Source organism: Cupressus sempervirens, chromosome 11 (genome assembly GCF_028749045.1).
Source record: "Cupressus sempervirens isolate cs-2001-9-10 chromosome 11, ASM2874904v1, whole genome shotgun sequence".
NCBI classification, from domain to species: domain Eukaryota; kingdom Viridiplantae; phylum Streptophyta; class Pinopsida; order Cupressales; family Cupressaceae; genus Cupressus; species Cupressus sempervirens.
In genome coordinates, this window is record NC_143128.1 from 549,318,056 (window position 1) to 549,343,699 (window position 25,644).

General features: G+C 31.1%; 1 protein-coding gene across 2 annotated transcripts in view; it reads right to left on the bottom strand.

Moving 5' to 3' along the window:
• Nucleotides 1-5,041, bottom strand: part of LOC149530798 (uncharacterized) — a 35,239-nt gene extending 30,198 nt beyond the window's left edge. The window contains exons 1-2 of one of the 2 annotated variants that reach the window (XM_089811130.1): nt 4,670-5,041; nt 2,794-4,483 (exon numbers count right to left, since the gene is read on the bottom strand). In XM_089811130.1, the coding sequence (XP_089667256.1) occupies nt 3,055-4,194 (1,140 nt within the window). In that variant the 5' untranslated portion in view covers nt 4,195-4,483; nt 4,670-5,041 and the 3' untranslated portion in view covers nt 2,794-3,054. Of the gene's footprint in view, nt 1-2,793; nt 4,484-4,669 lie in introns of those variants that run through there. The other variant, XM_089811131.1, reaches the window with a different exon arrangement.
• Nucleotides 5,042-25,644: the final 20,603 nt, after the last annotated feature.

Consider the following 25,644-nt stretch of genomic DNA (forward strand, 5'->3'; position numbering starts at 1 on the left):
TCTAGGATGATTTTCTAAGATGTGGAAGTGGTAAAACTTAAATTCAAATTATCCAGGGATAAATATCAAGAAAATATTGGGGATACTAACAAGGTTAATGGTAGAGTATGGTACCCGATGCTGGAAAACATTAATGCCTTCTCATTTTGTGCTGACTGTGTATCAGCTGTGATGGCTACAAATAAACTTATGAATGGAGATCATCGAGTTGAGAAAAAGAAATATCCTTGAATTTCCCAAGACTATAACATCTCTGTGTATACAACTCTTAGCTTGTGCATGATGGATATATAAACTCCAACAGGTGTAACCATCCTTCCTGTTTTCTGTGAATTTCCTTTGCAAGGCCCTTACGAGAGCTGCGTAGTTAGTCGGTAATGTATGTCAAGGGGTCAATCTCCAAAGGCTATCGAAGAGCTCATTAGATGCAATAAGCACAAGGCCTAGTAAAGAATCACTACCTGGTGCTACCACATAAGGAATTAGAGTTGTGAGCATCTTGACAACTCTGGAATAGAAACATTATTATGCCATTAACAAAATTTTCTTGTTACCCACAATTCTTAAGCTCACCTAGCACTCTAATGTCATTGAGCCTTGAAGTGCTACGATCAGAACCTTAGATTAAATGTGTAGTAGTAGATAGAGCCAATGGAGTGGGTGTAGAAAAGTCTCTCTGTTACTGTCATTTCTCTAAGTTCTACAAACACAGACCAAGAACTCTGGCAAGTAAGGGAAAGCTGACCTCAATGAAAGAGTTGGGTGTAATGTTCCCTTTAAGAATACACCTAAATTTGTCCAAAGAGTAATAAATCAAAAAATATACAACATAGATTACAAAATAGTAACTGAATTTAGGAAAATAATCAATAATCACAGAAATGATAATGTTTTTTTCCTGCGGTAAACAACTACACTATAACTTCAGTCATATTGAAAATTAGAGGGGAAAGCACCATAGGATGTCAGAGGACTATTCCCCACTAAGCCCAAGAGCATCAAACAAACAAGCAAGTTATTCCAACCCCTTGGTCTACAACCAACCAACTCAATGGTTGTTCACTTAATTGAGGGGACTCATACTCCTGCTTCTCCCCATTAGGCTTCCTCGCCAGTTTCTAATAAGATTGTTTTTCAGAGATCAATGAATAATGAAGAATACTAAATCCTTGACAAATTGGCAAATTAGTTAAAAACTTAAATACATAAAAACGAGATTCATAAAAGGTTTCATAGCCATTACTAGACTTAACCAGATTGCAAAACAATTATTCCACAAAATACAAATGACTACCTTAAATCTGAATGCAATTTATATCTCAAAACCATCTGATCTGATTGATGTTTTTCTCCAAGTGAAGAACCGCCTTGTATAGATCTCAAAGGGACTACGGACCTAACTAGTGAGTAAGAACATCACTCTAACAACCGATGCGGATGCCTCATACTAGATAATAATGAGATAAGTGCCAAAAAAAGTTTAAGATTTCAGGTTGGTCTTCTTTAAAATTATTGCCAGTTATTTATTATTATTATTATTAATGCTGGACAAGCTTGCATTAAAAAAACTCTTACTTATGACTTGTATCCTTATCGACTCTAGCTATTCCGCAAGCTGGGGTTTGTTAAGTACAGGACATATCGAGGGTTTATTATTTTTACTTATAGGTGCAGTTTGTGATCTTGATTTGGCAAGGACATGACTATCAACCTCCAACGTAAAAATGCTCAGTCGTCATTAGAGATTGATGAAATTGCCAACACTTTTTAGACTAGAAAAGGTAATATCTTCAATAGATACTGGAAACAAACATAATCTCATTGTCCAAGTAAATTGCCAACCTCTTTTACGTTTAATAAATCAACCTCATGACTAGATGACCGCAACCAATCTGGTCTCATTGCCCTCAAAATCAAGAGCTGTGATTTTCCTTACCCATATAACTATCAAGAAATTCTTGTGAACAATCTTCTACAACAGGATGGGAAAGGCAAAATTCAACAATTCAGTCAGGTAGATGCCGTAGTCTACGGAGAAAACTTTAAACTTTAAAAAGTTTAACTATTCAATATATTTTGACAAGGCAAAGATAACAGGACTGCTAAAATAAACTTTGCAACTCTTACACAACGGGTTATAAACAAACTTTGGCATTAGGCACTTCTTACATAAGGTAGATCTCTTTCTCAATGAAGTTTGTTCTATTACCAGTTATAAGATTTTGTTATCAATCTGTTGCCTCTAATTTACTGTTCTTGATCACCACACCTTTCAATTTATAAATCTCTACGAGTGGTACTGGGCGCACAGCTACTCTAGTTTGCATATAACTAACTCTTAATATTATTAATTAAATCTAAATACGTGGTGAAAATTTTTGCAATAAGAATTTGGAGCATAGGGATCTTACACAATTATATACCGTGTTTGGATGGAGAAGAGTTGCTGCAAGTTATGTCAGAAACAGAACTCAACCTGGGAACTGTTGGCTTTGACTTTGGAATATTTGATTCACAAATTGTCTGGTTTCACGTATCTTCTCTAGTCTTGTTATCTGTTTGAATCCATCTGAAGATAAAAATTAAAAGGCCAACACATTGTTTGTTATTTGGAGCATCAAGCTCCAGATAACAAATAAACTGTTGGCTGTTTATTTTTGAGTCGCCTCTGTAGATATTTTCAGAATTTTTATTTTTACACCACTATTTAGGACACCATTTATTACAGATCTTCATTGTTACTCTTCTTTTGAGAGCAAACTTACTTCTCAATAATTGATCACATCATCAACATCTTTTAACATTCAAAATTTTATTTTCTTCAGTAGATGATAAGATCGATGATGAGGTCATTGAAGATCAAATAACCAACATCATTTGGATCCAATTACCCAATTTCTTGAACACATATATGAAACTCATTTGATCACACCATCCTCAAATTCAAGAGCTTCGATATTCCCTTTGGCATGTGACAATTGGAAAACTCTTGCTTTGATATTCCTTTTGGCATGATATGATATGATATGATAGATTTTAATGACGTCCACGAGACTAAAGTAGTCTATGGGACTCATGCAATTGCCCTCCCGAGTCAGGAGCCAAACTAGTCAGTTGCAAAGTTTTGGTTAACTTGTCTCTTCTTCTCTGAATTTTGATAATCAACTCCGCTGTTCTCTTCACTTGATCTTCCTCAAATAAATAGTTGAAGTCCTTGTTCTGCAGAATTTTTGTATAATCAGATCTGATGTCGTTGTAAGCCAAGCATTCCATGACAAAGTGTTGCTCTGTCTCCACTGTTCCCATATTGCAAAATAAACATGTTCTGTCTGCCCACTCTTCCTTTGGAACTTGCCATCTACCAGTTTCACATCGCAGCTGATGTGAGCTAGTTCTAATTTGTGCCATCAACATTTTTGCTTTCCAGTTAATAAGTGCCCTTATATAGGCCTTTTCATCATGACTAGAAGTGGGATTAAATTCTTTAATGTAATAAGATTTTTTCCTCCCTATGTGTCTTGTCCACAGAATATTGCGAAATTTTTCATTGACAAACTTTTTTATTTCTTTAATGTTATCCGGACAAGCTTGGATGTTGATATCCCATTTTTGCATCCATTTGTCATTTTGTTTCATCCATGTGCTTTTCCGCCTCACAAGTTTTTTCTCTATTACCAACTTGAGCCAACGATGTGTTTCTAGACCTTGGGTTTTCTTTAAATAGCTTAGCATTCGGATCAATGCGACGGCTTCTAATGGAATGGAACCCACCTCCGCCAAAAGGATTTCATACGGAACTGTGGTCTTGACTTTAAGATTGCATGTGATAAAGTGGTTTTGAATTCTTTCTACTTGCCGCCATTTCTGTTTGGACATACTACCGCCCCACACTTCACATCCGTATAGAATAACCGGAGTGACCAGCAAACCAAACAGAGTTTTCATGGTCGTCCAATCCCATAATTCTGCGTTCCTGCACTTGTTTTGTAAAGAGTATAACGCCTTCCAGCCCCCTTGGATTCTTTTCGATCTACAAGTATCCCAGTTGAGTTTGTTATGAAAATCGATGCCCAAGTATTTGTACTCTTCCACAATCTCAAGGGGGCTATTTTCAAACAAAAACTTGTCTTGTATGCCCCTATTCTTCTTTAGTGAGAAGATCATAATTTTGGTTTTGCTAGTGTTAACTTGCATTCCTGCATCATGGCAAAAAAATTCTAGTGCTTTCAAGTGCTCTTTCAAACCTTTAGCTGTTCTAGCAAAAATTATGAGATCATCTGCATATAAGAGCAATCTTATTACGAAGTGGGCCAGCTGCACCCCCTCACCATTGGTCTTGTTTATCCACTCTTCTAACTTGTCAATATAAAGCCCGAATAGTGTGGGAGAAAGCGGACACCCTTGCTTAACCCCGATGTTGCTATCAAAATCTTTTGATATCCCTTATGTCGTTCTGATTTTAGCTTTGACCTGCTCATATAATCTGTAAACGTGACCATTGGAAAACTCTTGTAAGCACTTTTTTACATCAAGAGTGGAAAAAGCTTTGAGTTCGCTTATTCACTCAAATAAATATTGCACAAAAAGTGCATTCTTTTATCAAATTGTATATGAGAAATATGCTCCCAAAACAACTTGTCAACTGTGTTAATGGCGAGTGGTAACTTACCAAAACGTTTTAGCCAGGTCTCCCTTTCCCATGAATGCAGCAATCTCAAAAACTCATCCTCCTTGTGCTCCACGACATCCCTCAACTCCTGCCATCGTTCTTTCACAGAGAGATCGTGGGCTCTTAATTGATCTATTGCTTGCAGATAACCACATACGTTTCTGAGCTTCTTCACCAACCATTGGATGCCCTCTCTTAAATCTATCAACAGCGATACTACTTGATCCACGGCAAGCCTTGATACCATCTTCGACTGAACTCAAACTACGACATACTGGAAGACAACCCAAATCTGAAATATACACATGCATAAGAGATAAGGAACAAGTTGTAACCCTTAGGGTTTCTAGAGTTTTGTTATTGTGAATCATTGATTACTAACAAGTGCCACATAGTGACTTAGTGCTTGCCTTTAGTAGTATTAGTTTTAATTTTGATATAAATTTAGTTGTAATTTTATTATATATTTATTATATGTATCAAATATATTAATGTGTATTTTCATAATTTTTAATAATCATATTCAATATTTTTCAAATATATTTTATATATAATTGATTTTGTGCAATCATGTAGTTGTGGTAAATTGTTCAAATTAAGAAGCATCAATTTTTGTAACAACACATTAATTCACAGAAAAAAAGTTGAATAATAATTTTAATACTCTAACAATATATTATTAAATATAATAATTGAAACAATACTTTTTGTGTACTATGCTATATAATTTGATTTTAAAAAATCAATTTTGTTTTATAATATATTATTTTAAAAAATTTATAATATAATATTAAAATTTAAATAATGATAATTGAAAGAACTATTTAATAAATATTAGTAGTGGATGAATGAAGTAAATACAATATAAAAGTTGAAGAATTGGAGGGAATAATACTCATCTAATAGTTGTAATAAATAATTAAAGTAAATGATTAAAATATTTTTAAAAATTATTTCAATGTATTTCTTTATAATCAAACAAACTATTTATAATAGTTCTAGAAAATAAAAAATATAAATAATTGATTATATTATTATTATAATATATAGTTTTCTATTCTAAAATCTATATACAATAATTGAAGTGTTCAGAAAGCACTTTACACAAAATAGATAACAAATGTGCTAAAAATTAGGAATAAAGGAAACAATAGAAATATTCTATAAAAAATACTTCCCGCAAACTCACAAATCCCCATATAAGACTCTAATCCATTCATCCAATTAAAAGCTAGAAAAAATATATATATATAAATTGTAAACTTAAAAAATTGACATGTATTTCTTGGTAAACATAATATTTATAGAAAAATATGGAATGAAATGAATTTTTATTGGTAGAATAGAGGTAATTTAATAACAAGTTAATGTGAGTAATCCAAAAAAATGATACAATAGTACTTAGCCTACCGGCAAGTACTAATAAGCAAGAATTAACCGTCCTCAAAGCAAATTAACTGTGATTAAATCATTACGACTGACGCCAAATCAAAAAGACAGCAGATGAAAAGAGAGAGATTCCAAATAAAAGGTCATAAAGCAATCTTATTACCACTTTAGGTAGTGCTGATTATAAATCAATAAAATTATCCTCTCTTGAACAATAAAATTATCCTCTCTTATGTCAATTTGAAGTTTTTTTTAAAGATTATAAACTAGCACTTGACCCAATGGAGCCAATGGAGGTGCAAGGGATCCATTGGCAAGGGATATGCTGATTTGAGAGTATAAGTGAAGATTTTTAATTATTTATTTGTGTTGAAGATGTGTTCTATTATATATTTTTGAGATAATCTTCAAGAGGTGTTTCAATGTCACAATTTCTTAGGATGACATCAAAATATTGTATGAAGAAGATGTATATGCTTTTGATTTTGATTGCATGTATAGTTGATGCTTGTCTATTAAATGTTGTGATTCTTGTTGGAGCAAGAACAAGTAGATTTTGTCTTTCTAGTTTGTATTTCAAAGTTTATTTGTAATGAAACTAATTAGATAGGACTTTTAAGTTCCTACTGTTTCTTATATCAAAATGTACAAAGGTTGTGTTCAAAACAAAACTCTTAAGTGGTCTTTAATGAGAGAAAGTGTCAATTAACCTATATTGTTGGGTTTAAGGCGAGGGGGTGGAGGAGGGGTAATATCTTGTTTCTATATATAAATTAAACTATAACTTCATGCAAATTTGAAAGATATTGTGTTCTTACCATCTATTATTGTTTTCAAAATCATGCTTTTCCCAACATGTCAAACTTTAGAACTTTCAAGTTCCTATTGTTCCTTCTATGACCTTGTACAAAGGATATGTTGAAATAATAGCTCTCAGGTGGACTAAAATGAGAGAAAATATCAATTATTGTTGAGGTTATGATTTATAGTTTTGATTGTACAAGTTTGTGGTGGTGGAGTGAATATCTTGTTTCTATGTATGCATTGAACAACAAGTAATGAATATGTAAAAGAACATTGTGTTCTTACCATCTATTGTTGTTGTAAAAATCATGCTTTTGCAACATGTCAAGATCATTTATGTTGATACTACTAGGAAAACCCATTCGAGACAACTCCAACTTATTCATTTGTATATTGTATCGGCTATCCATCTCCCCTTCAAAATCATTATTGATGCAAGAGCATCCTAGGTGTGAGGGCAATCTTGCATCACCCAAAAATATTTTTATTTTCAACCTTTTCTATTTTAATAAGGACTAGTAGGCAGGGGGTTACTATTTCTAGGAACTTACTATTTTTATTAAGTTTGTCATATGAGCTCAGAATGTCCTAATTTCAGAGGTGGATATTCATCTTGGATATATCAACCTACCAGTTGAGGCTCAAGGTCATATCATGTGCATTCATAGATTTATTGTAAATTTTTTGTTTACAATTTTGGTATATAAACTTCAAGCTTATCGTTGGAGGCCTTAGAGTGCCCGAACGAGGTCTAAAAACTCGACGGATGGGTGCTTGTGCAAATTTGTGCTTATAGATCAAGAGTTGGGGCTTTCAAAATGTGATTATAATAACCAATTGGAGCAACAATTCAAGAGTTATGGTCTTCCAAAGTTGGGCTGACCAAAACGTCCAAAATAAATGTCAAAAATGTATTTGGCTAACTTTATATGTATTGTTAGGGTCTGTCAACCCTAGGTATTAAGTTTGAATGTTTAGAACCTTACTAAGCGGCATAAAATTGTCAACTTAATAAATACCCGAACATTGTCTAAGACAACTTTGGGTGATAGTTCACAGCTTGTCTCATAGATTACTGTAATGAAGGCACCCATGTGGGTTAGCATATTGTAATTATGAATTCCATAATCTCTCATTTGTGACAATAATAAGAAGCCTTTATTTTGTTCTCGCAATTACTATTTTTTTTTGTTTCTGTTATGTGTTTATGGTATTAAGGGGAGCACCCTTCATCAATTATCCTCTTTAAATACGTATTCAACTTGGTATATGTGATGAATATGCCATACATTGTATTTTTGTGTATTCATTTGCTTCTAGTGACTAAGTATTTATTTAGAATGCTTAGGCTTATATCTTTTTTCATTTCTAAAAGATGTTTATATAGGAGTAGCTTTCTGCAATAGAATGCTTTAAAAAAATAGTCTTCTTGTGTTATGACATTAAACCTTAGAAATACTTGGACTATTACCCTTTCTTATTAATATTGCCATTTGTATAGTTTGTGATTGATACGATACATGTAAGCTTTTTACTATTTCAATTAGTGTAACCAATTCCAAGTGAGGTACATGATGCAAGTAAGATTGTATGTAGCTAGTTTATATCTCAGTTCCGCCAACTATTTATTTGATTCAATGTTTAGTGTGCTCATTAAAGGGGATTGAACCTACCTGAAAACAATAAATAATAATGTCAAATTCATTTTCTATTTGTAGAGATTCCTTAATGGTTTATAAATTGCAACATTTGTTTGGTAGTCTTACCGTAAAATGATTTTGAATATTTCAATATATTTTCAAACACAATGTTTCTTTAAATGTGTGTTCTTCATTGTCAATATTACTTTTTCTTATTAATATTTCCATTTGTATACTTTGTGATTTATAGGATATGTTGTAAGATTTTTTAAATTTAGTTAGTGTAACTAGTTCCAATGGAGCTAGATGATGCAAGTAGGATTGTATGTACCTAGATTGTACCTCAATATCATCAACTATTTATTTGATTCAATGTTTGGTGTGCCTATTAATGGGGATTGAACTTATGTGACAATGATCAATAATAATATCAAATTCATTTTATATTTGTAGAGATTACTTAATGGTTTATAACATTCAACATTTGTTTGGTAGTCTTACCATAAATGATTTTGAATATTTATTGTCACTTATGTAAATTTTCAAACACATGTTTCTTTATGCATGTTTTTCATTATCACTTGAGTTATACAAAGTATTTTTGAAATGTTTGTAGTAGAATTAGGGTGTAAAAACAATGCAGAAACATTGATTTAAACATACTTGTAGTAAGAGTCATACATGATCTTATATGCTAGTACATTAATAACATGATTCCTACAAACATAACAAACATAATGATTCCCATTTGTATTAAGCTCATAAATTATTAATACATCAAGATTTTCAATCTTATGTCAAACAAAAAATTGATGATTATTTTTACATCTTGGGGGAAGCTGATAATCATCAACATATTTGGTTGCTCAAATCAATACATATTGTAGGCCACTGGAATGGTTAAGTTGATAGAAAGATATACATGAATGATTTATTAGGAGGTGAAGAAATAATTAGGAGAGTAAATGTGTTAGTGATTGTTGACATAATTTTTTGTTATCCATGGTATTTACCTTAAATATGGTAAGAAGAAAAGGATTTTTTTGTTCATATTGTACATTTAAGTGAGTGGGATTTTGTATTTCAATATACATGTTTCATTCTTGAAATTGGATCATTTTAGTAGTTTTCTATTAAAGGTGAACCCACTAGAATAGATGTTTGGAAAACAGAATTTTAAAATTCAATGTAAATCATATAGGTGAAATGCTACTAATCTTATAAGTATAAAATGGTACATAAAATAGAATATATTTATAATATTATTGCACAATGAATGAATAGTGGAAATTTGACACATATTGAGAGTCTCATACCTTGGTTTGCTCGAGATAGAGTTGTTCTATGCAAGCTTTATACTTTTTCTTTATCATTGTATGCGGTTCGGTTTTCATTTTGGAACATCTCTCATAGGTGAATATTGACTAGATGAAAAGGTCATGTAATGACTTAACTTTGAATTGTTTTGTGTACGTTAGCTCTTGTCATTTCACCCTACCAACTTCATAATATTTCAAAATTTGTGCATCTTCAATTAGCCAACTTGCTCCTTTTGATAAAATGTTATTTGAAAGGGACTGAAATGTTTTTGATACAAGACCTTAAGTACCTACCAAACGGTAGGGGTTAAAATGTTTGTTCATATATCCACATCTTTTGTTCAAGTTAAAATGTTTATTGATGCATGGACACATCTTTTGTTTGTAATTGTCTTAAACTATTCTATGAAGAGCTGGTTGAATTGGCAACATCTTAATTTGTACTCAAATTGGCCATAAGCTAGAAGCTTAGCACAACATAGAGAAATCTAAATATCATGCCAATATTATTCACAAAAAAATAATCTTTAAATTCAATTAATAATTAAGATAAACACATAAGAAGTAATAATTCATGAGAATTTATTAGCCGAAAATTCACTTCTGTATTTTTGCCAAAAACCTCTTTCATAATAATAATATTCTTAAGGTACTTGCAAAACATTTATATAAAAATATCTTTAAAATAATATAAATCTTAAATATTAAACACCCGGAACTAAATATTTCCTCACCAACAACCTCTATTCATGAAGCTTAACTTCATCTTTGGCTTGATATAGTGCTGAGTATCCAAATAGAAGGGTTGGTTTGATCCAAGGGAGCAGATTCATGTGAAACCAACACTGAACACACAAGTGGTGGATACTCTAGTCAATACTCAACAAATGAGATTATGGTTAATTGTATGCATGTGTGATCTGCAAGGAAGTAAATGTAGTAGTCTCATATGCAAACAATTTGTATTTTTTCTTGCATTAGCCAAAAAAATCAACCTCATTGAAATAAAATTATACTCCCTATATGCAAGAGCAAATTGAATTTGAAGAATTCATTTGGTGTGGCGCCAAGCTGAACAAAACAACACTCTAAGCCACAAGGGAAGACAAACTCCCATGTGATAAGCTCCCACTTCAAATTGCTACTATGAAAGTGCCCTATGCTACTCTCGATTTCCTATAACTGTAGATGCCTCCATTATGCTAGCATATAAAGAGAAAAAATAACATAATATAGAAAGAAAATATTAGGTCTTAATGACCAACTTCGACCATCAATCTAGATGTGTGATGGATGGGGCCAATCTTAAATATCACACACTAAGGAAGAAATTAAGCTTGGAAAAATAAGTCAGCTTTGACTATTTAACACTTTTAGCTTAGGAATCAAGCCTTAGTGTGTGATATTTAAGTCATTTGGATGGACGATCATGATGCCTCACAAAGTTCAATGTTCTCAACGTTTGAGTAGATAGGTAAAGTTATTGTTCTCGTAAACAATAGTCAACACATATTTGTATGCAAAGGACGAGTGGCTCTAACTTTTCCAGTTCTACAAATAATAGACAAACAACAAAAAAAATTCTATGATATCTAACATATTAGTGGCTTTATCAAGAACCAATAAAAACCAACGATATCCGATGATCACAAATTTAGACGAGTTTCAATCTATTATAGCATGTCGGCTAACAAGATTTCTTAAGATTTTCTCCATTATGAGAGTAGATAGAAGATGTCTGCCAATATTTATGCCTAATTTAATGCAATTTGATTAAAGTGTCACTCCTTTTACGATTGTAGGGAGACTATGATCATGAAACCATTTGTTTATAGTTTGAAACCATTGTCTGATACCTTGTTTACTGGCATGAGACAATTTATGGTTGGAGGCAACTCCAAAAAAAAAAAAGCCTATCAACTAATTAGTAAAATTATCCTCTCTTATATGTTGATTTTAAATGTTCTAGTCAAAATACATTTTTTTAGGTTTTTTAAGTTCATGTTATGGCAAGAATATTTAAGAAATATTTGGGTGTAATTAAAAAATATTGTAACATTTTTGCAATAGAAATAAAATATTTTTCAATGGGTCAAACTTATTACATGGTTTTAATATGGTTACATTTTTATTTTTATTTTTAAATATTAATTATTATTAGATGTAGGGAAATTTATCTAAAAATTTGAAAGCTATTTTTCTTTAGTGCATTATGAAATAATTATTGTATTTCTATTTTGTTCTATAAGTCTCTCCATAGATATTTCTCATTGTCCAAATTTACTTCACCAATTTTTCCTTGTGTTCTTATATCTTTACCCATTACCTCCATCTTTGAATTTGTGCATACCCAAAAGCTCAATCACTAAAATTAATCTTGCACGAGAATTTTCTAAATTACACATTGTCATAAGAATAGCTTTTCCCTACACCCCTTTTCATGCATTTATTTTGATTTTAGATTAAAACATATTTTGAGGTTTTTAATGGCTTCACTCTCAAATTAAGGTTTGATTTTTTGTGGGTTTGAACAAAATCAAATTTATTGTTGTTTTGGGTAAATTTTGTCATTGAAGTTTTATACACATTAGTAACCAAAAAAGTGAGGTTTTTTTTTTTTCTTTGTGTCGATGTACATAATATCCTTCAAAGGTAATATTATTCTTCACGCCACAACTAACCCATTTAACAAAATGTTATCAAGATTTGAGCTTGAGTGAAAATATTGAAATAATTGTTAATATTTGGAATATTGTTAGATCAAGATTTTCAAAATTTCTAATTGAAGACAAACCTTTCTTTGAATCATGTTCATGTGCACTACATTTTTTTGGGACAAGGTTTTACAGAATGTTGGTTGCATTAGGTGACTACATAACTTGTGCATTTGAGGTAGAAAAATATCCTTATGATCAGATTAACTTAGTTCAATTGACCCAGTCTCCAATGTTCTCATAGAATTGGAGGTGTGTTATCAGAGCACTCACTAGCAAAGCATCTTATTCTAGAGAATTTTTTTGTCATTTTAACATTAACTTAAGGGATTGATTCTCAAGCCATTAATTGAGAGTTACATTTGTTTACATGAAAAACAATAGGCCTTCTTAAGTTTTGATATTTTCACAATATGAGGCCATAACCACTCTAATTTTCACCTATTATAGATATTTTACATATTGATTCATTTTGTGTCTCTTAATCCATAGGCTATATGATTTTTTGTTATTTGATTGAAATTTGAAGTCAGTGATCATGTTAGGACAATGCTCCCCCATCCTCCAATTTTTCTATAAGTGATGTTGCATTGATAACTTAATTAGTATTTATTTTGGGCTTCCTATTTTGGAATTTTTTTATTAAAGAGAAACTTTTAGATGCACAAGTTTCTGGAGAGGCATTTGATTCACCTAGTGTTAGATAATGTTTGAATGTCAATCAAAGGGATTTTCCTTTCCTGTTATTTAATGGATTTAGGTTTCATCATTCTATCTCTTTCAAGTTGAAATTGATATTTTATTTCTCTCTAGTTTCAACTCTAATAACATATATTGGGTTTTCAACCTACAGTTGGATGTCATATTGTATGTAATATTACTTTGTCTAATTTTATAGGACTTATCTTTACAATGAGCATTTTTAATTTCCATAAGACCTCATTTCATTGAGCCATTTCATCAAACAACTCACAAATATTGTCTTTGCTTCCATAGTTGCATACATGTCAACTATTTCAAAGGAAAACTCAATGTCCTATTGTAACTCTGTATCAATTCAACATCTCTCTCTCTCTCTCTCTCTCTCTCTCTCTCTCTCTCTCTCTCTCTCTCTCTCTCTCTCTCTCTCTCTCTCTCTCTCTCTCCACTCCTATTTTTTATTTCTATTTTAATCTATACATCTCTAATTTTCTTCATCTCTAAAAATTATCAATGACACTTTGCATCTCTTGTTTATTTTGTTCATGTATGTTTTCATTGCACCAATCAACGTGACTACTATATATGCAAGTATTTGTTGTTCCATTTAAGTACTTTTGTGCTTAATTTTAGTTGTATCGGCTTTATCTCCTCTCACAAGTTCATGTTCTTTCACGCTAAATCCTAGTGATAAATTTTAATTCTTTAAACAAGCAAGATGTTCCAATAATTTTTTCTTTGGCCACTCAATATTAATTATTTTTCAAGATTAAGAAGATGAGATCACTATGGATGTTATTGTTGTATTCATCTTCATTAGGAATAATTTTAAATATTCTATTTGTTTGAATAAATTGGCACAACTTTAAAATATTGATCATGGGATTACTTAAAAATAATAATTTAAATTATAAGAATTATCAATATCTTGAGTTGTGCATTATTAATTTTAAAGCGCATCTAACATTACATTAGTTGTAATAGACGCCTAACAACATACAAACATTTAGTCACGGAATGGTTCTTCTTGATCATATCATTATTAATATCCCTAACCTTCCTAATAATACTATCCAAAGTAGTAGCATCTTTTATTTACTTCTTAGATGTATGGTAGGACCCAAACTAGTCTATAAACTTGCAATTTATCTTGGTCTATATGCATCCCTGACAATAGCTTTGTTCTTCTTCCTCAAATGAAATGTATCACTGTCATGAGTAAAATCCATAAAACTAGAAGTTGGAGAGTTAGTTTTAAAAATTTGTTGGACCACTTATGTTTGTTCATTAACATTTCTTAGGCTCTCATTTGTATACATTAAAGTCAATTTGCTAACATTGACCACTTTTTTTAAAGCATATTGAATCCCATTGAATTTATCTTCCATATTCAAGATTTTTTTTTCAAGATCCTGCTTTGGATCATTAATGCCTTTCATCCAATTACAGGTGCTAGACGGAACACCAACTAATTTTTGCACATTAGTAGAGTTGTTTCTAGTTTCCCTCATCCCTGATATGGCCCACTTAAACAAGTCATCCTTGCTACCTAGGAAATTACTTTAAAGTTTTCTCACAAAAACTTCATCTTTACAAGTGGATCTCTTTTCCATAGGGGTCTCTTTCCCAACCTCAAGATGAATGTCAACCTAAATATCCTTCTCCATTTTGGCTTTTTTAGGCTTGGAAACAATATCCTTAATAGAAGGTAAATAAATCCTTTTTTTGGAAGGGGATTAATGTTGATAGTAGGGGACTCACTAGATTTAACATAGGTGTTAATTTACCTTTATCGATGGGTTCTTCTCCTTTTCTTTTTCTTGAAACCTTATCCATCAGATCTAGCATAAAATCTTGGGATATGATATAGTCTAAATCATCACTATCATAAGAAATTACCCTCTTCCGTTGAGAAGAAGAAGGAATGGTTTTAGTAAGAAATGGGGGTTTTCTCTTCTTTATATAAACATTGTAAACTTCATCCCCATCAAAGTCAATGTCGTCACGATCAATACCCTCTGAATCATAATGCATCCTAATGCTCTTCTTAAATTCCACCCTTATTTGTGTAGCTTATCTTTTCCAATATGTAGCACCTTATCCCTCTCTATGATTAAAAGGACTAAAATCTAATGTAGCACTAAAGTTGAGGATTTCAATATTGTGATTCAAGGAAGAAGCCAAATAAAAAGGAATAGAAATATAATGATCATGGTAGAAATTATTTATAAAACACAAAGTGACAACTAAAAAGACTTCCAAATTTTCCATCAAGAGTCACATACCACACTATGAAGTTAGAAAATATATACCCATGTTTTATGTAGTGATAGTCATTCAAAAACCCCATTGATATCTTTTGTTTCCTTTCTCTAATTTCCCCCAAGGAGGAATTTAAATACACAACCTCAACAACCATTTTAAAAAATCTCTATAGGACTTGGTACCATTTCTCTACATATTGGAGACGACTACAACAAATTATTCATAAATAGTCATTTCCAACCCATATGCTCTAAAATTAAAATTTTCCCAACACTTTGGGAAGGCCTTTATGATCGTGTATCTACACCATGCAAAGTCTCCATAGATGGTGTTAATGCACCAACAAAAAGAGAGCTCCAGTCAATCTACAAGTTCTACCAATTATCATAGACAATTGCCTTGATCCAATTTCTATCTCCACTCATAGTTGAAAAATTGGCTCTGTGTAATTGAGATTTCTAAAACCAACCACCAAATTAAAATAAACTGCCAAACCTATAATAAAATAACAATTTTAGCTCCATTCACTCGCACAAAGGAGTGTAGTGGGTGTAAGTTACTATTCATATGACCACACAAACTCATCATTTCTAATTTGCCACCGCAAGTCCATTGGGATATGGTCCTGAGCTTCCTAATTTAATCTTTGATTTGATGTGATTCCCAAGTTGGCAAAGAAATCAACAAATCAATTTCCCTCTCGATACTCATGGGAAATTCAAAATTCTTGTAAACTGATTGCTACTTTTATTTAATTTTTACCCTATTTTTATGTGATAATTTGTTTATCTTAAAATTTATAAAGCTCTATTTTTGGGGTTTGCAAAGTACTTTGAATGTTTTAGCATCTAGAATCATCCTTATGTTGAGAGCTTAACATTAAACTTGTTTTAATGTTTACCCAACAATGTATGTCTTTAATCCTTCCATATTTGCGTAAGCACCTAACTTACATATTTACTTTGTTTTTGCTAACTTTGTCTCTGATATAACATATAATATGTCTATTGTATTAAACACTTTGACTATAATCTACATCTATGCTCTTTGTTATTTCGATCATGTTTCTTTTTGCATTACATAACATGTTCCAATATCAATTGCATCAATATATTAATGCCATTTACTTCATGATATAGCTAATTATTTTCATTCTCGTGCAAACATAATGATTGTAATTCTTGTATTGGATTCCTTTTAGCTTTTTGGGAAATTCGAAACAAGCCATGCTTTTATGAATTCACTGCTATTTATATTCCCTTCCTCTGTTAAGTATTAAATGCTCCAAATAAAATTGTACATGACATCTATTAATATGGTTTTCCACTGAAAATTGTACATCGTATATGATTTACAAATTATTTGATTTTGGATTATTACTATCTATTCATACTTCTATGCCCAATCTATGCTACTATACATGATATGCTTTAATTCTAAGGTCCTATTGTACAATCTCAATAAGTCAACTGGAACATGAAGACAAGCAACAAAAACACACGAGATAAAAAATTAAAAATGTGCCCCTACACATATCTCTGCAAATACAACTCCTTCAAAAAATAAATTCCCATGAGATAACATTCTTAACGATTGATGACTTTCTAATTCAAGTGCATCTTATGCAACTAAATTTTGCACTAACTCTATCTTATTACATCATGTCATTATGCTTTAATAATGCTTTTAATGATATATATATATATATATATATATATATATATATATATATATATATATATATATATATATATATATATATATATATATATATATATATATATATATATATATATATATATATATATATATATATATATATATATATATATATATAGATAGATAGATAGATAATTCAACACAGTAGTCTTTAGGTTGGACCAACACTAATACCCCTTTTTAATGAAAACTAGCTTTGGATTCTACCTTGGGTCTTATACAAAGTTATCATCTAGATACACATGATAGCTATAAAATCCAACACTACTTATTATTGAAAATAGTAAGCTTAATCAACCAACTATAATTTTTATACCTTTTAATTTAAAATATGGCCACACATAGACTGTAGAAACATCATTCTCTCCCTCCATCATTTTCTCACATGTCTAAAAATTCATTTTTCAAAATTTCACAATGTGGTCCTAGGAGACACAAAAGTTCTAGTTCACTCCACCCAAACAACACTCCAACTAATCTAACAATTGTGCAACAACTCCACATATATGCAACATGTTCAAAATAACTCTAAAATAACTTGATCAACTCTTAACAAATTACAAGATTCTAGTTTCACAGTTATTTGTTCAATTATAATTAAGTATATATCTTCATTATATACTTGTTTGCTTACTTGTATCTGTGATTTGCATGTACATTAACAAATGCCATATAATATTCTGGCTATTCATCATATACATACTATACTAAATTTTATAAAGATTCATATGCAATTATGACACAAATTTTAAGAAGGTTGAATATCTATTTTCTATATATTTGTCATGTTTGATTGTCATATATTCCACATACAATATAAAATAATAGCACAAAACATTGTTCTTTCAATGCAATCACAACTTTGATTGGCAACTATTTAACCTCTACCTCACTTCTTGAAATATTTATTTTTTCCACTTCATTATAACTCTTCATTTTTCCAACCCATAAACACTACAACAATTGCACATATGGAAAGAAATATGATGCTTTGTGTCTCTTGTTCTTAAATTTGGCTAGTAATCATTACTTTGGAATGGGTTAAAGTTGTAAAGTAGAGAACATGACAATACTTCACTTATAATGTAGTTAGTTTATTTATTTATGTTAGAGAATTATAAAACAGAGTGAAAAGGGATTGACCATATTAGTTTAATTGATTATTTATTCCTATTATATGGCTTTAAAGCATCATTTTATCATTATGGCTAGAGATGATATAGTCTTTCTAACATTATGATTGTTTTTGGGCATCTTGTAATTTGACTAAGACATGTGGATATCAAAATAATAATTATTTGGATGATTCATAAATATAAAAAAATAAAAATATTTTTTTTCTACATTTAATATGTATATTTTTTAGATGTTGTCAAAGAAAATTGACAAACAAGAGTTTCATAGTTCACTAAACAACTCAAACTAGTTGTTGTTGAGAGCACTCTAATGCATTGAACCAAACTTTTGTTGGAAGAGAAATATGTTATGACCTTGCCTTGTTAGGTTACCAAACTACAATTAATCTTAATAAATTATAGGTATTTTGTCCACATCCAATTATCAATTTCAATTTCTAACATCATAAGTTATCACTAGGTATGGTGACTCAGTTTTTTATTGAGAACCCTAGATTACTACTTTTAATAAGCTTTTTAGTTTTGCATTATTAATCAAAATTAAATTTTAACTTTTCTAATTAGTAGTTATAATTTATTTGGCTCCTTTGTGTATTGTTCTTTGAATATATAGTTTAGTTTATACTATCTTGAAAAAGCTATAAAAACCCTAAGGAATCCACTATAAGGAAGAAAAATGGCTAAGGCCATTTTTCCATATTTCAACTCAAATTTTAGAGCTAATGAAATTCTTTATATTATTACTTTTATAATTCAATGAACTTGATTTCCTATTAATATATAACTTTTTAAGCTATTCAATATCTAATTTTTTCAATCAATATATAACAATTAAAGAGACATGTTGAAATGAGGCAATTATAGAAACTAAATAAAGTAAGAGATTAGTGCCTATTATTTTTATAAAAAATAACATGCATGTGCCCAACTTAAATAAAATTTCTAATTTGAGGCAACTTTGTTATAAGAATGGGAAAAAAACATTGAATGTAGGTAAACTAAAGACTCTTAAAAATAACATAATTTAGGAATAGAAATGTCAAATATAAGCAAATGGTGACACAAAGGCACTATTAGATTTCTTAACTTTTTAAACCTTGCTAATGGTTTTACTATTTTTCTTCAAGGAGCTACAATAAGTTCAAACACCAATTCAAGCCCTTTGGTTAAAATTAAAGCAGACAACTCTATAAATAGAAAGGAAGATAAGTTATGGTGTATAAAAAATAATGTTATATTTTTTTAAAGAGAATCATGAAATGAATACAATAATATATGTTATTTAAGTGTGATGTAGATGATTGGTTTGGTGAATCCTCTTAAATTACTCACCCCTCATTGTGAAGAAAAACTCTCAAATATGTTGATATTCGTGTTGACATATTTTATATTTACATTGATAACTCAAATAAAATTCAAAAGTAAACTTTACAATTCTTGAAAGAAAAGAAAATTTTGGAATAGAATTTAATGAACTCGTAAGGCTTTAAATGTCAACTCTTGACCTATAGATTAACTCAATTGCTTATTGTTGATACTAATTTTAACAAATGGTCTAATATAAAACCACATAATCAACTTGCAAATGTATTCACCACATACTCAAATTAGTCAAAGAAAACTCAATCAACTTGCTAATGTATTCACCAATAATTGTCAACTAAGCTAAATTGCTAATATATTCACCTCATAGTAGATGTTGATTACAATGAATAAGCTCTTGAGTTGGAGTAGCACTAGTATGTGTGATCTCCTAGGAAGTCCTTATGATTTACCTATCTAAGCATCACCTAGATGCAATGAGTGTTACATGTTTCATTCATTATTAAGAGAGATGGGTTCTTGTGAACTAGTATCATGAAACATGGGTCAATGAGTTTGACTCAAAAGCTACACAGTTCAACCTTGATAGCAATATCACAATTTGAAGTATTTTGGAAAATATCTTTTACTTATAAATCAATTATGCAAAATGTACAATTCCAAACAAGGAAGAGATTTGTAAAGAAGGATACCAATCTCAATAGAAAGAAAGATCCTAAATAAAAATCCCATGAATGGAGGGACATCATAGTACAAAATATATAACCAATAAAGAGATAATGGATCGTTTGAAAAAAGAACAAAGCTGACAAAAAGAGACCATGTCCCCATGTGAGGAAATAGGGAAGAACACCTATTATGACATCACGATGCACACTATGAAAAGAAAATAATCTAAGGTACTAAATTTACATATACAAGAGCAACAAAATAGGAGAAAAGAATCACTAAGGTCTGGTTTTGATATTGCAAAAAAAGCAAAAGATCTAATGTTATAGAAATAAGAGATATATCAACTAAATCTTGAACAAATTGCCTAGATTAAATACACATAAGGAGAGAGTGTTTAATGATATGATGAAAATGATGAGTTTGACATATAAATTAACTCTTAAAATACCTTTTGTTATTTTGAAAAAAAAATGGAAAGCAAATTTTAGGTGCATATTTAATTCTCCAAAAGATTCTTTTAGCCAAAGCCAACTTGTCATCAAAATAAGATGTGACAATAATTGTGGTGGTAAAAATGTCAAAGAAGGGGAGGGGGGGAGGGGGTGGTTTATTTGTGATGAAGGAAAATTAGTATCTTGAGGTATAAAACCTAGACCTCACCTAGTAAATTGTATACGAGGATCTATAGGTGTTACATCCCAAATTTTTGACCTAATTTAAATAAGTTATAGGAATTGAGATGATTAGTTAAAACTATCATTTTCTTGATCATGTGAAAAGGGAAGTTATAGTTAACCATTTATTTCATGTGAAAATGATTGTTATAATGGAGTTGGTTAATAGTTATTATGTTTACTTGTTTATTGAAAATGATAGTTAGTCATTGCTTTATTATATTTACTTGTTAATTGATAATGGTAGTTAATCATTGTTACAATTATCTATGATATATTCTAATATTGATTTAAATGAAAGAACTTGTTATTATCGTGGAAATGTTGCATGGGTGGTTGTAGCAGCAGATGAAGGAGAGAAAGCATTTCTAAATGGGATTCAAGGAATGGGGCACTATTCTAGTCCACAATTACCAAGTATGACCTCTAACTACCTTGATAAGGATTTAGTGACTCCACAATAGAGTACACCATTGGACAGTCGTGGGATACTTGGACAAATAAATATAAAAATGTATAACTATCATTATCAAAAATTCATGTTCAAAATCATTACCTTTGTTGTTTCATGATGTTTGTCTCTATTTCTTTTTACCATCACCTGTGTGTGTGTGTGTGTGTGTGTGTGTGTGTGTGTGTGTGTGTGTGTGTGATGCTACTATGATATTAAGGTAATATCTATAGTTCTTACTTATTAATATATGTATATATACACACTCACATGTACAAATATCAAGAGGATATGATGTTAGAAATAAACCATACTTCTCTAAACTAGACATGTATATAATTATAGGTATCTTAATGAGTGTGACCTAAGATACAATAATAGCATGATGGAATAATTTAAAAATAATTTACTTGTGTGTATAAATGTTTCCTTTAGAGCTCTTTAATAAAATTTAAAACTTGTATCTCTCCATGATAGGTGCCCATGTACAGTTGGCACTACCATTCCTTTTAAATTCGATGACCTCTTAACCGATGGTCTTGGAAACTGTCACTTTGAGGGAGCATACAAGAAAGGTTGTGACTTGCTTGAGCCAAAGGAATGATATCTAACATTTCATGTTTGATTTCAAATGATCATTCTTACCCCTCCCTCTGAGCAAAATACTTCATGTTTTAGACGTTGATTTTTCTTTATCTTTTACCTCATTCTTTTCACAACAAGAGTCAACTCTAATCTATGGGGTTGGAGCATCGAGTATTCCATCATGAGAATATCAATAAAGTTATGTTCTATGTCTATGCAAATGATATTATGCTCTATATCAATCCATCATATTTTATGTTAATGTCTATGCACCAATTTATGTTCTATGCCAATGCTCTACGACCTTGCTGTTTCAAAATCTCTGAGATTGTTAATTCAAAATGAAGACTGATGTACAAGATGCATAGTTTTCATTGTGGTATATGTTCTTTCTTTATCTTACACCTAAAATACTTTCCTTTCACTTTGTTATGAGCTCTTCTATAAAGTCCAGTTATTGTAAGAATTAAATTATATCATTATACAAGATTACTACTTGTGGTATACCCGCCCATGGATAGAAATCCATGATTAACCAAGATTATCTATATATAATGAGAATTAATTTCTTCAAGGACTCATCCTGGCTGGAGTAGTCAATAAAATGGGGTGAAGAGGAAGAAATCTTTGCAAGGGAAAGAAAATAGAAATCAGAATATCAATATATATGAACATGATAAGTTTTATAATAATTTCCAACATAACGTCCAAGTAAGCTCATGTTTGTTGAATATTTACCCTGTTGTCAAGTAGAGTGGTGGTGATCAGGTATTAGAAACTAAACTAATACTTGGCCAATGTCATATAGAAGCATGTTTGCCTATTATTGATCACAAGATGTCGGTGGTACCAATTAATCGAGCATGCCCACCTATTATTGAGCAGACATTCTAAATGTCGGTATGCTCGGATGGCTAGACTATAGTGCCCCAAGCCTAACCCCAAGGTAGGGAGGGCCTTTCTCGTTAAATACTATGTGGGTATTTATAAGGCCCGTAGTTGGGAGGATAAACCTATGTCAATGATTCTCTTCTTACTAGAAAGCTAAGACTTGAACAACTTCTTCAAATACCTCAGTTAGATTCAGTATGTTTTTCTTTCTTGGATTTTATCTTGCAAGTTCATTAGCATAACTATTATATAATTCATGGAATATATGGAATGATTTAGTTTCTTTTGAACTATTATAGATATTAGTTTTTTAGTTATTTCAGTTTTGAAAGAGTATTTCAATTACTTTCTCATGAAAAGGATTATAAGATGTAAAAGATGTATACTTTGGTAATATGGTTATGTAATATACTTTTCCTAACTTTTTTACATTCTTTTGGATTTTCTATTTTAAGATATGAACTTCAAAATTTAGTATTTAGTTATTTAGTCTAGTAATATGGTATGTCACATATGGTATCAAAGCATTGGGTTCAATGTTGAACCTTGTTCACATCACCTAGAAAATTAGTAAACTTGAATTTTTCTTTAGATTTAAATGTAATGGGATGTATACATGAAAGAATCCTCAAAAGAAGGTGCAACATCCCATATTTCTCTTCTTGATTAAGAACATGCCAAACTATAATTACTCTTATTGTTCCATGCCTCGAGACAACGACACCTTAAAACAAGCTCTGCAACGAATGAAAAGGAAAAGGTCAAATGGACCCCTGCCAGGAATGCAACTTATAGAGATAAACTCATCAAAGTATGGAATGCTTGACAAACTAACCCCCTTATGCTCTTCCATAAAAATTAGCTAGTGTGGGATATGCATAGAATCAAAACTAAATAGAAAATCCCAAAATAGGGCATTGAAATATTAAAAAATTATATTATAAAACCTTCAAAAGAGGTAATTTTGTAAATGAAACATAATACAATTGTAGCTAAGGGAATAAAGGAATTAGACAAAATTCTATTTTTGTGTGATTCTCATTTAAGTAGAGTATGAACAAGAAATTGACTTAAACATTATATGTAAAAAAAATTATGTCAACTAAAATAGGAAACATGAACAACAATGGAAACACTGCAAACAATAAAATAATCAACAAAAATAATGCACCCTTTTCCTCAGATATGTTGCTTCATGTTTTCAAGACATGCAAACGAAGCTAGAAAGTATGGAAAAGAAAATGAATGATCTAGAAGTCCAAATTGGGCGAGGTCAAGAGAAGATGCAATCTTCGTCTCCTCCCAGAACTAAACATGAAAATTATGAACAAAGTGAAAGGAATACTCAAGCCTCATTCACACAAACTAATAATCAAAACAAACTGGAAATAGTTAATGACTTATCCTCGAATATCAAAAAGATCAAACCTCCTAAGTTTTTTGGTTCCAAATCTGGAGAGGATGCAAAGGCCTGGTTTATGGAAATGGAACAATATTTTGATATTAGAAATTTCTTGGAAACCTCAAAGGCAGTTTGGGGAATATGCCATTTTTAGGGGAAGCTGCTACTTGGTGGGGAAACACCAAAGGTGAATTGAATATTAAGACAATTGAAATTACTTGGGAAAAGTTTGTGGTCATCTTTAAGAACGGTTGGTCACCCCAAACTTTCTACGATCAAAAGTTGTTGGACTTCCATAACCTTAGGCAAGGGGATATGTTTGTACACAAAACTTGGGAGAAATTCCCTCGTCTGTTGAAGTGTACCTCTGTATCAACAAGATAGGACTCTAAAGGTGAGAAAATGTATCGTGGGACTAAATAATAGGATCAAAGGAGTAGTTGATGTTCTCACTCCCAAAACCACAGAAGAAGTCCTAGAAAAGGTTGTTCAGCAAGAACATAAAATAAAAAGAGATGATTCCATTCGAGATAATAAAAAGAAAACAAGTTGGAATTCAAAAGGGACAAATTCCAGATCCCACAAGAAATAATTCAAGGACTATAAACCCAACAAACCATAGGCAAGAGGAAATGGTATCAAGGACTTCAAAAGTAACTCCAATACAAATAAGAATAATAAAGGCAATAAAAGGAAAGGACCATCAACATGATGCCACAATTGTGGTGGTGAACACTATGCTAACAAATATTCTAGTAAGGCAAACACCAACCAACCACCTCGAACACCACTACCAACATATCAACATGTCTACTAATAAAGGATACACACATTACACTAGACAATTGGTAGACAGAAGAGCAGTTGGGTCCAATAGAAACTCTGGGTAAGATCTACAAAAATCCTATTTCCATATTAATAGATATTGGAGCCACAAAATGTTTTATATCTCCAAAACTATTAAGTAGATTTCCCAAGAGGTCTAATTTCATTGCAAAACCATGGACAGTCAAGTATGCAAACCAATTAAGGGCTAAGGTAGAGTAGTGTCTATTTGAGGTACGAGTTGACTTTCTAAAATTCTCTATAGAATTAAACATGTATGTAACACTTATTGGGTCCTAAGATATCATCATAGGCATCAATTGGCTTAGTGAACAGAAGGCCAAAGTTGATTGTCTCACCAAAATAGTAGAATGTTTGGATGACCAAGGCAACCTTGTAAGCATCAAGGGATTTCGTATGAAATCAAACCACACCAAATATATTCCATGCAACTCAAGAAATGTGGA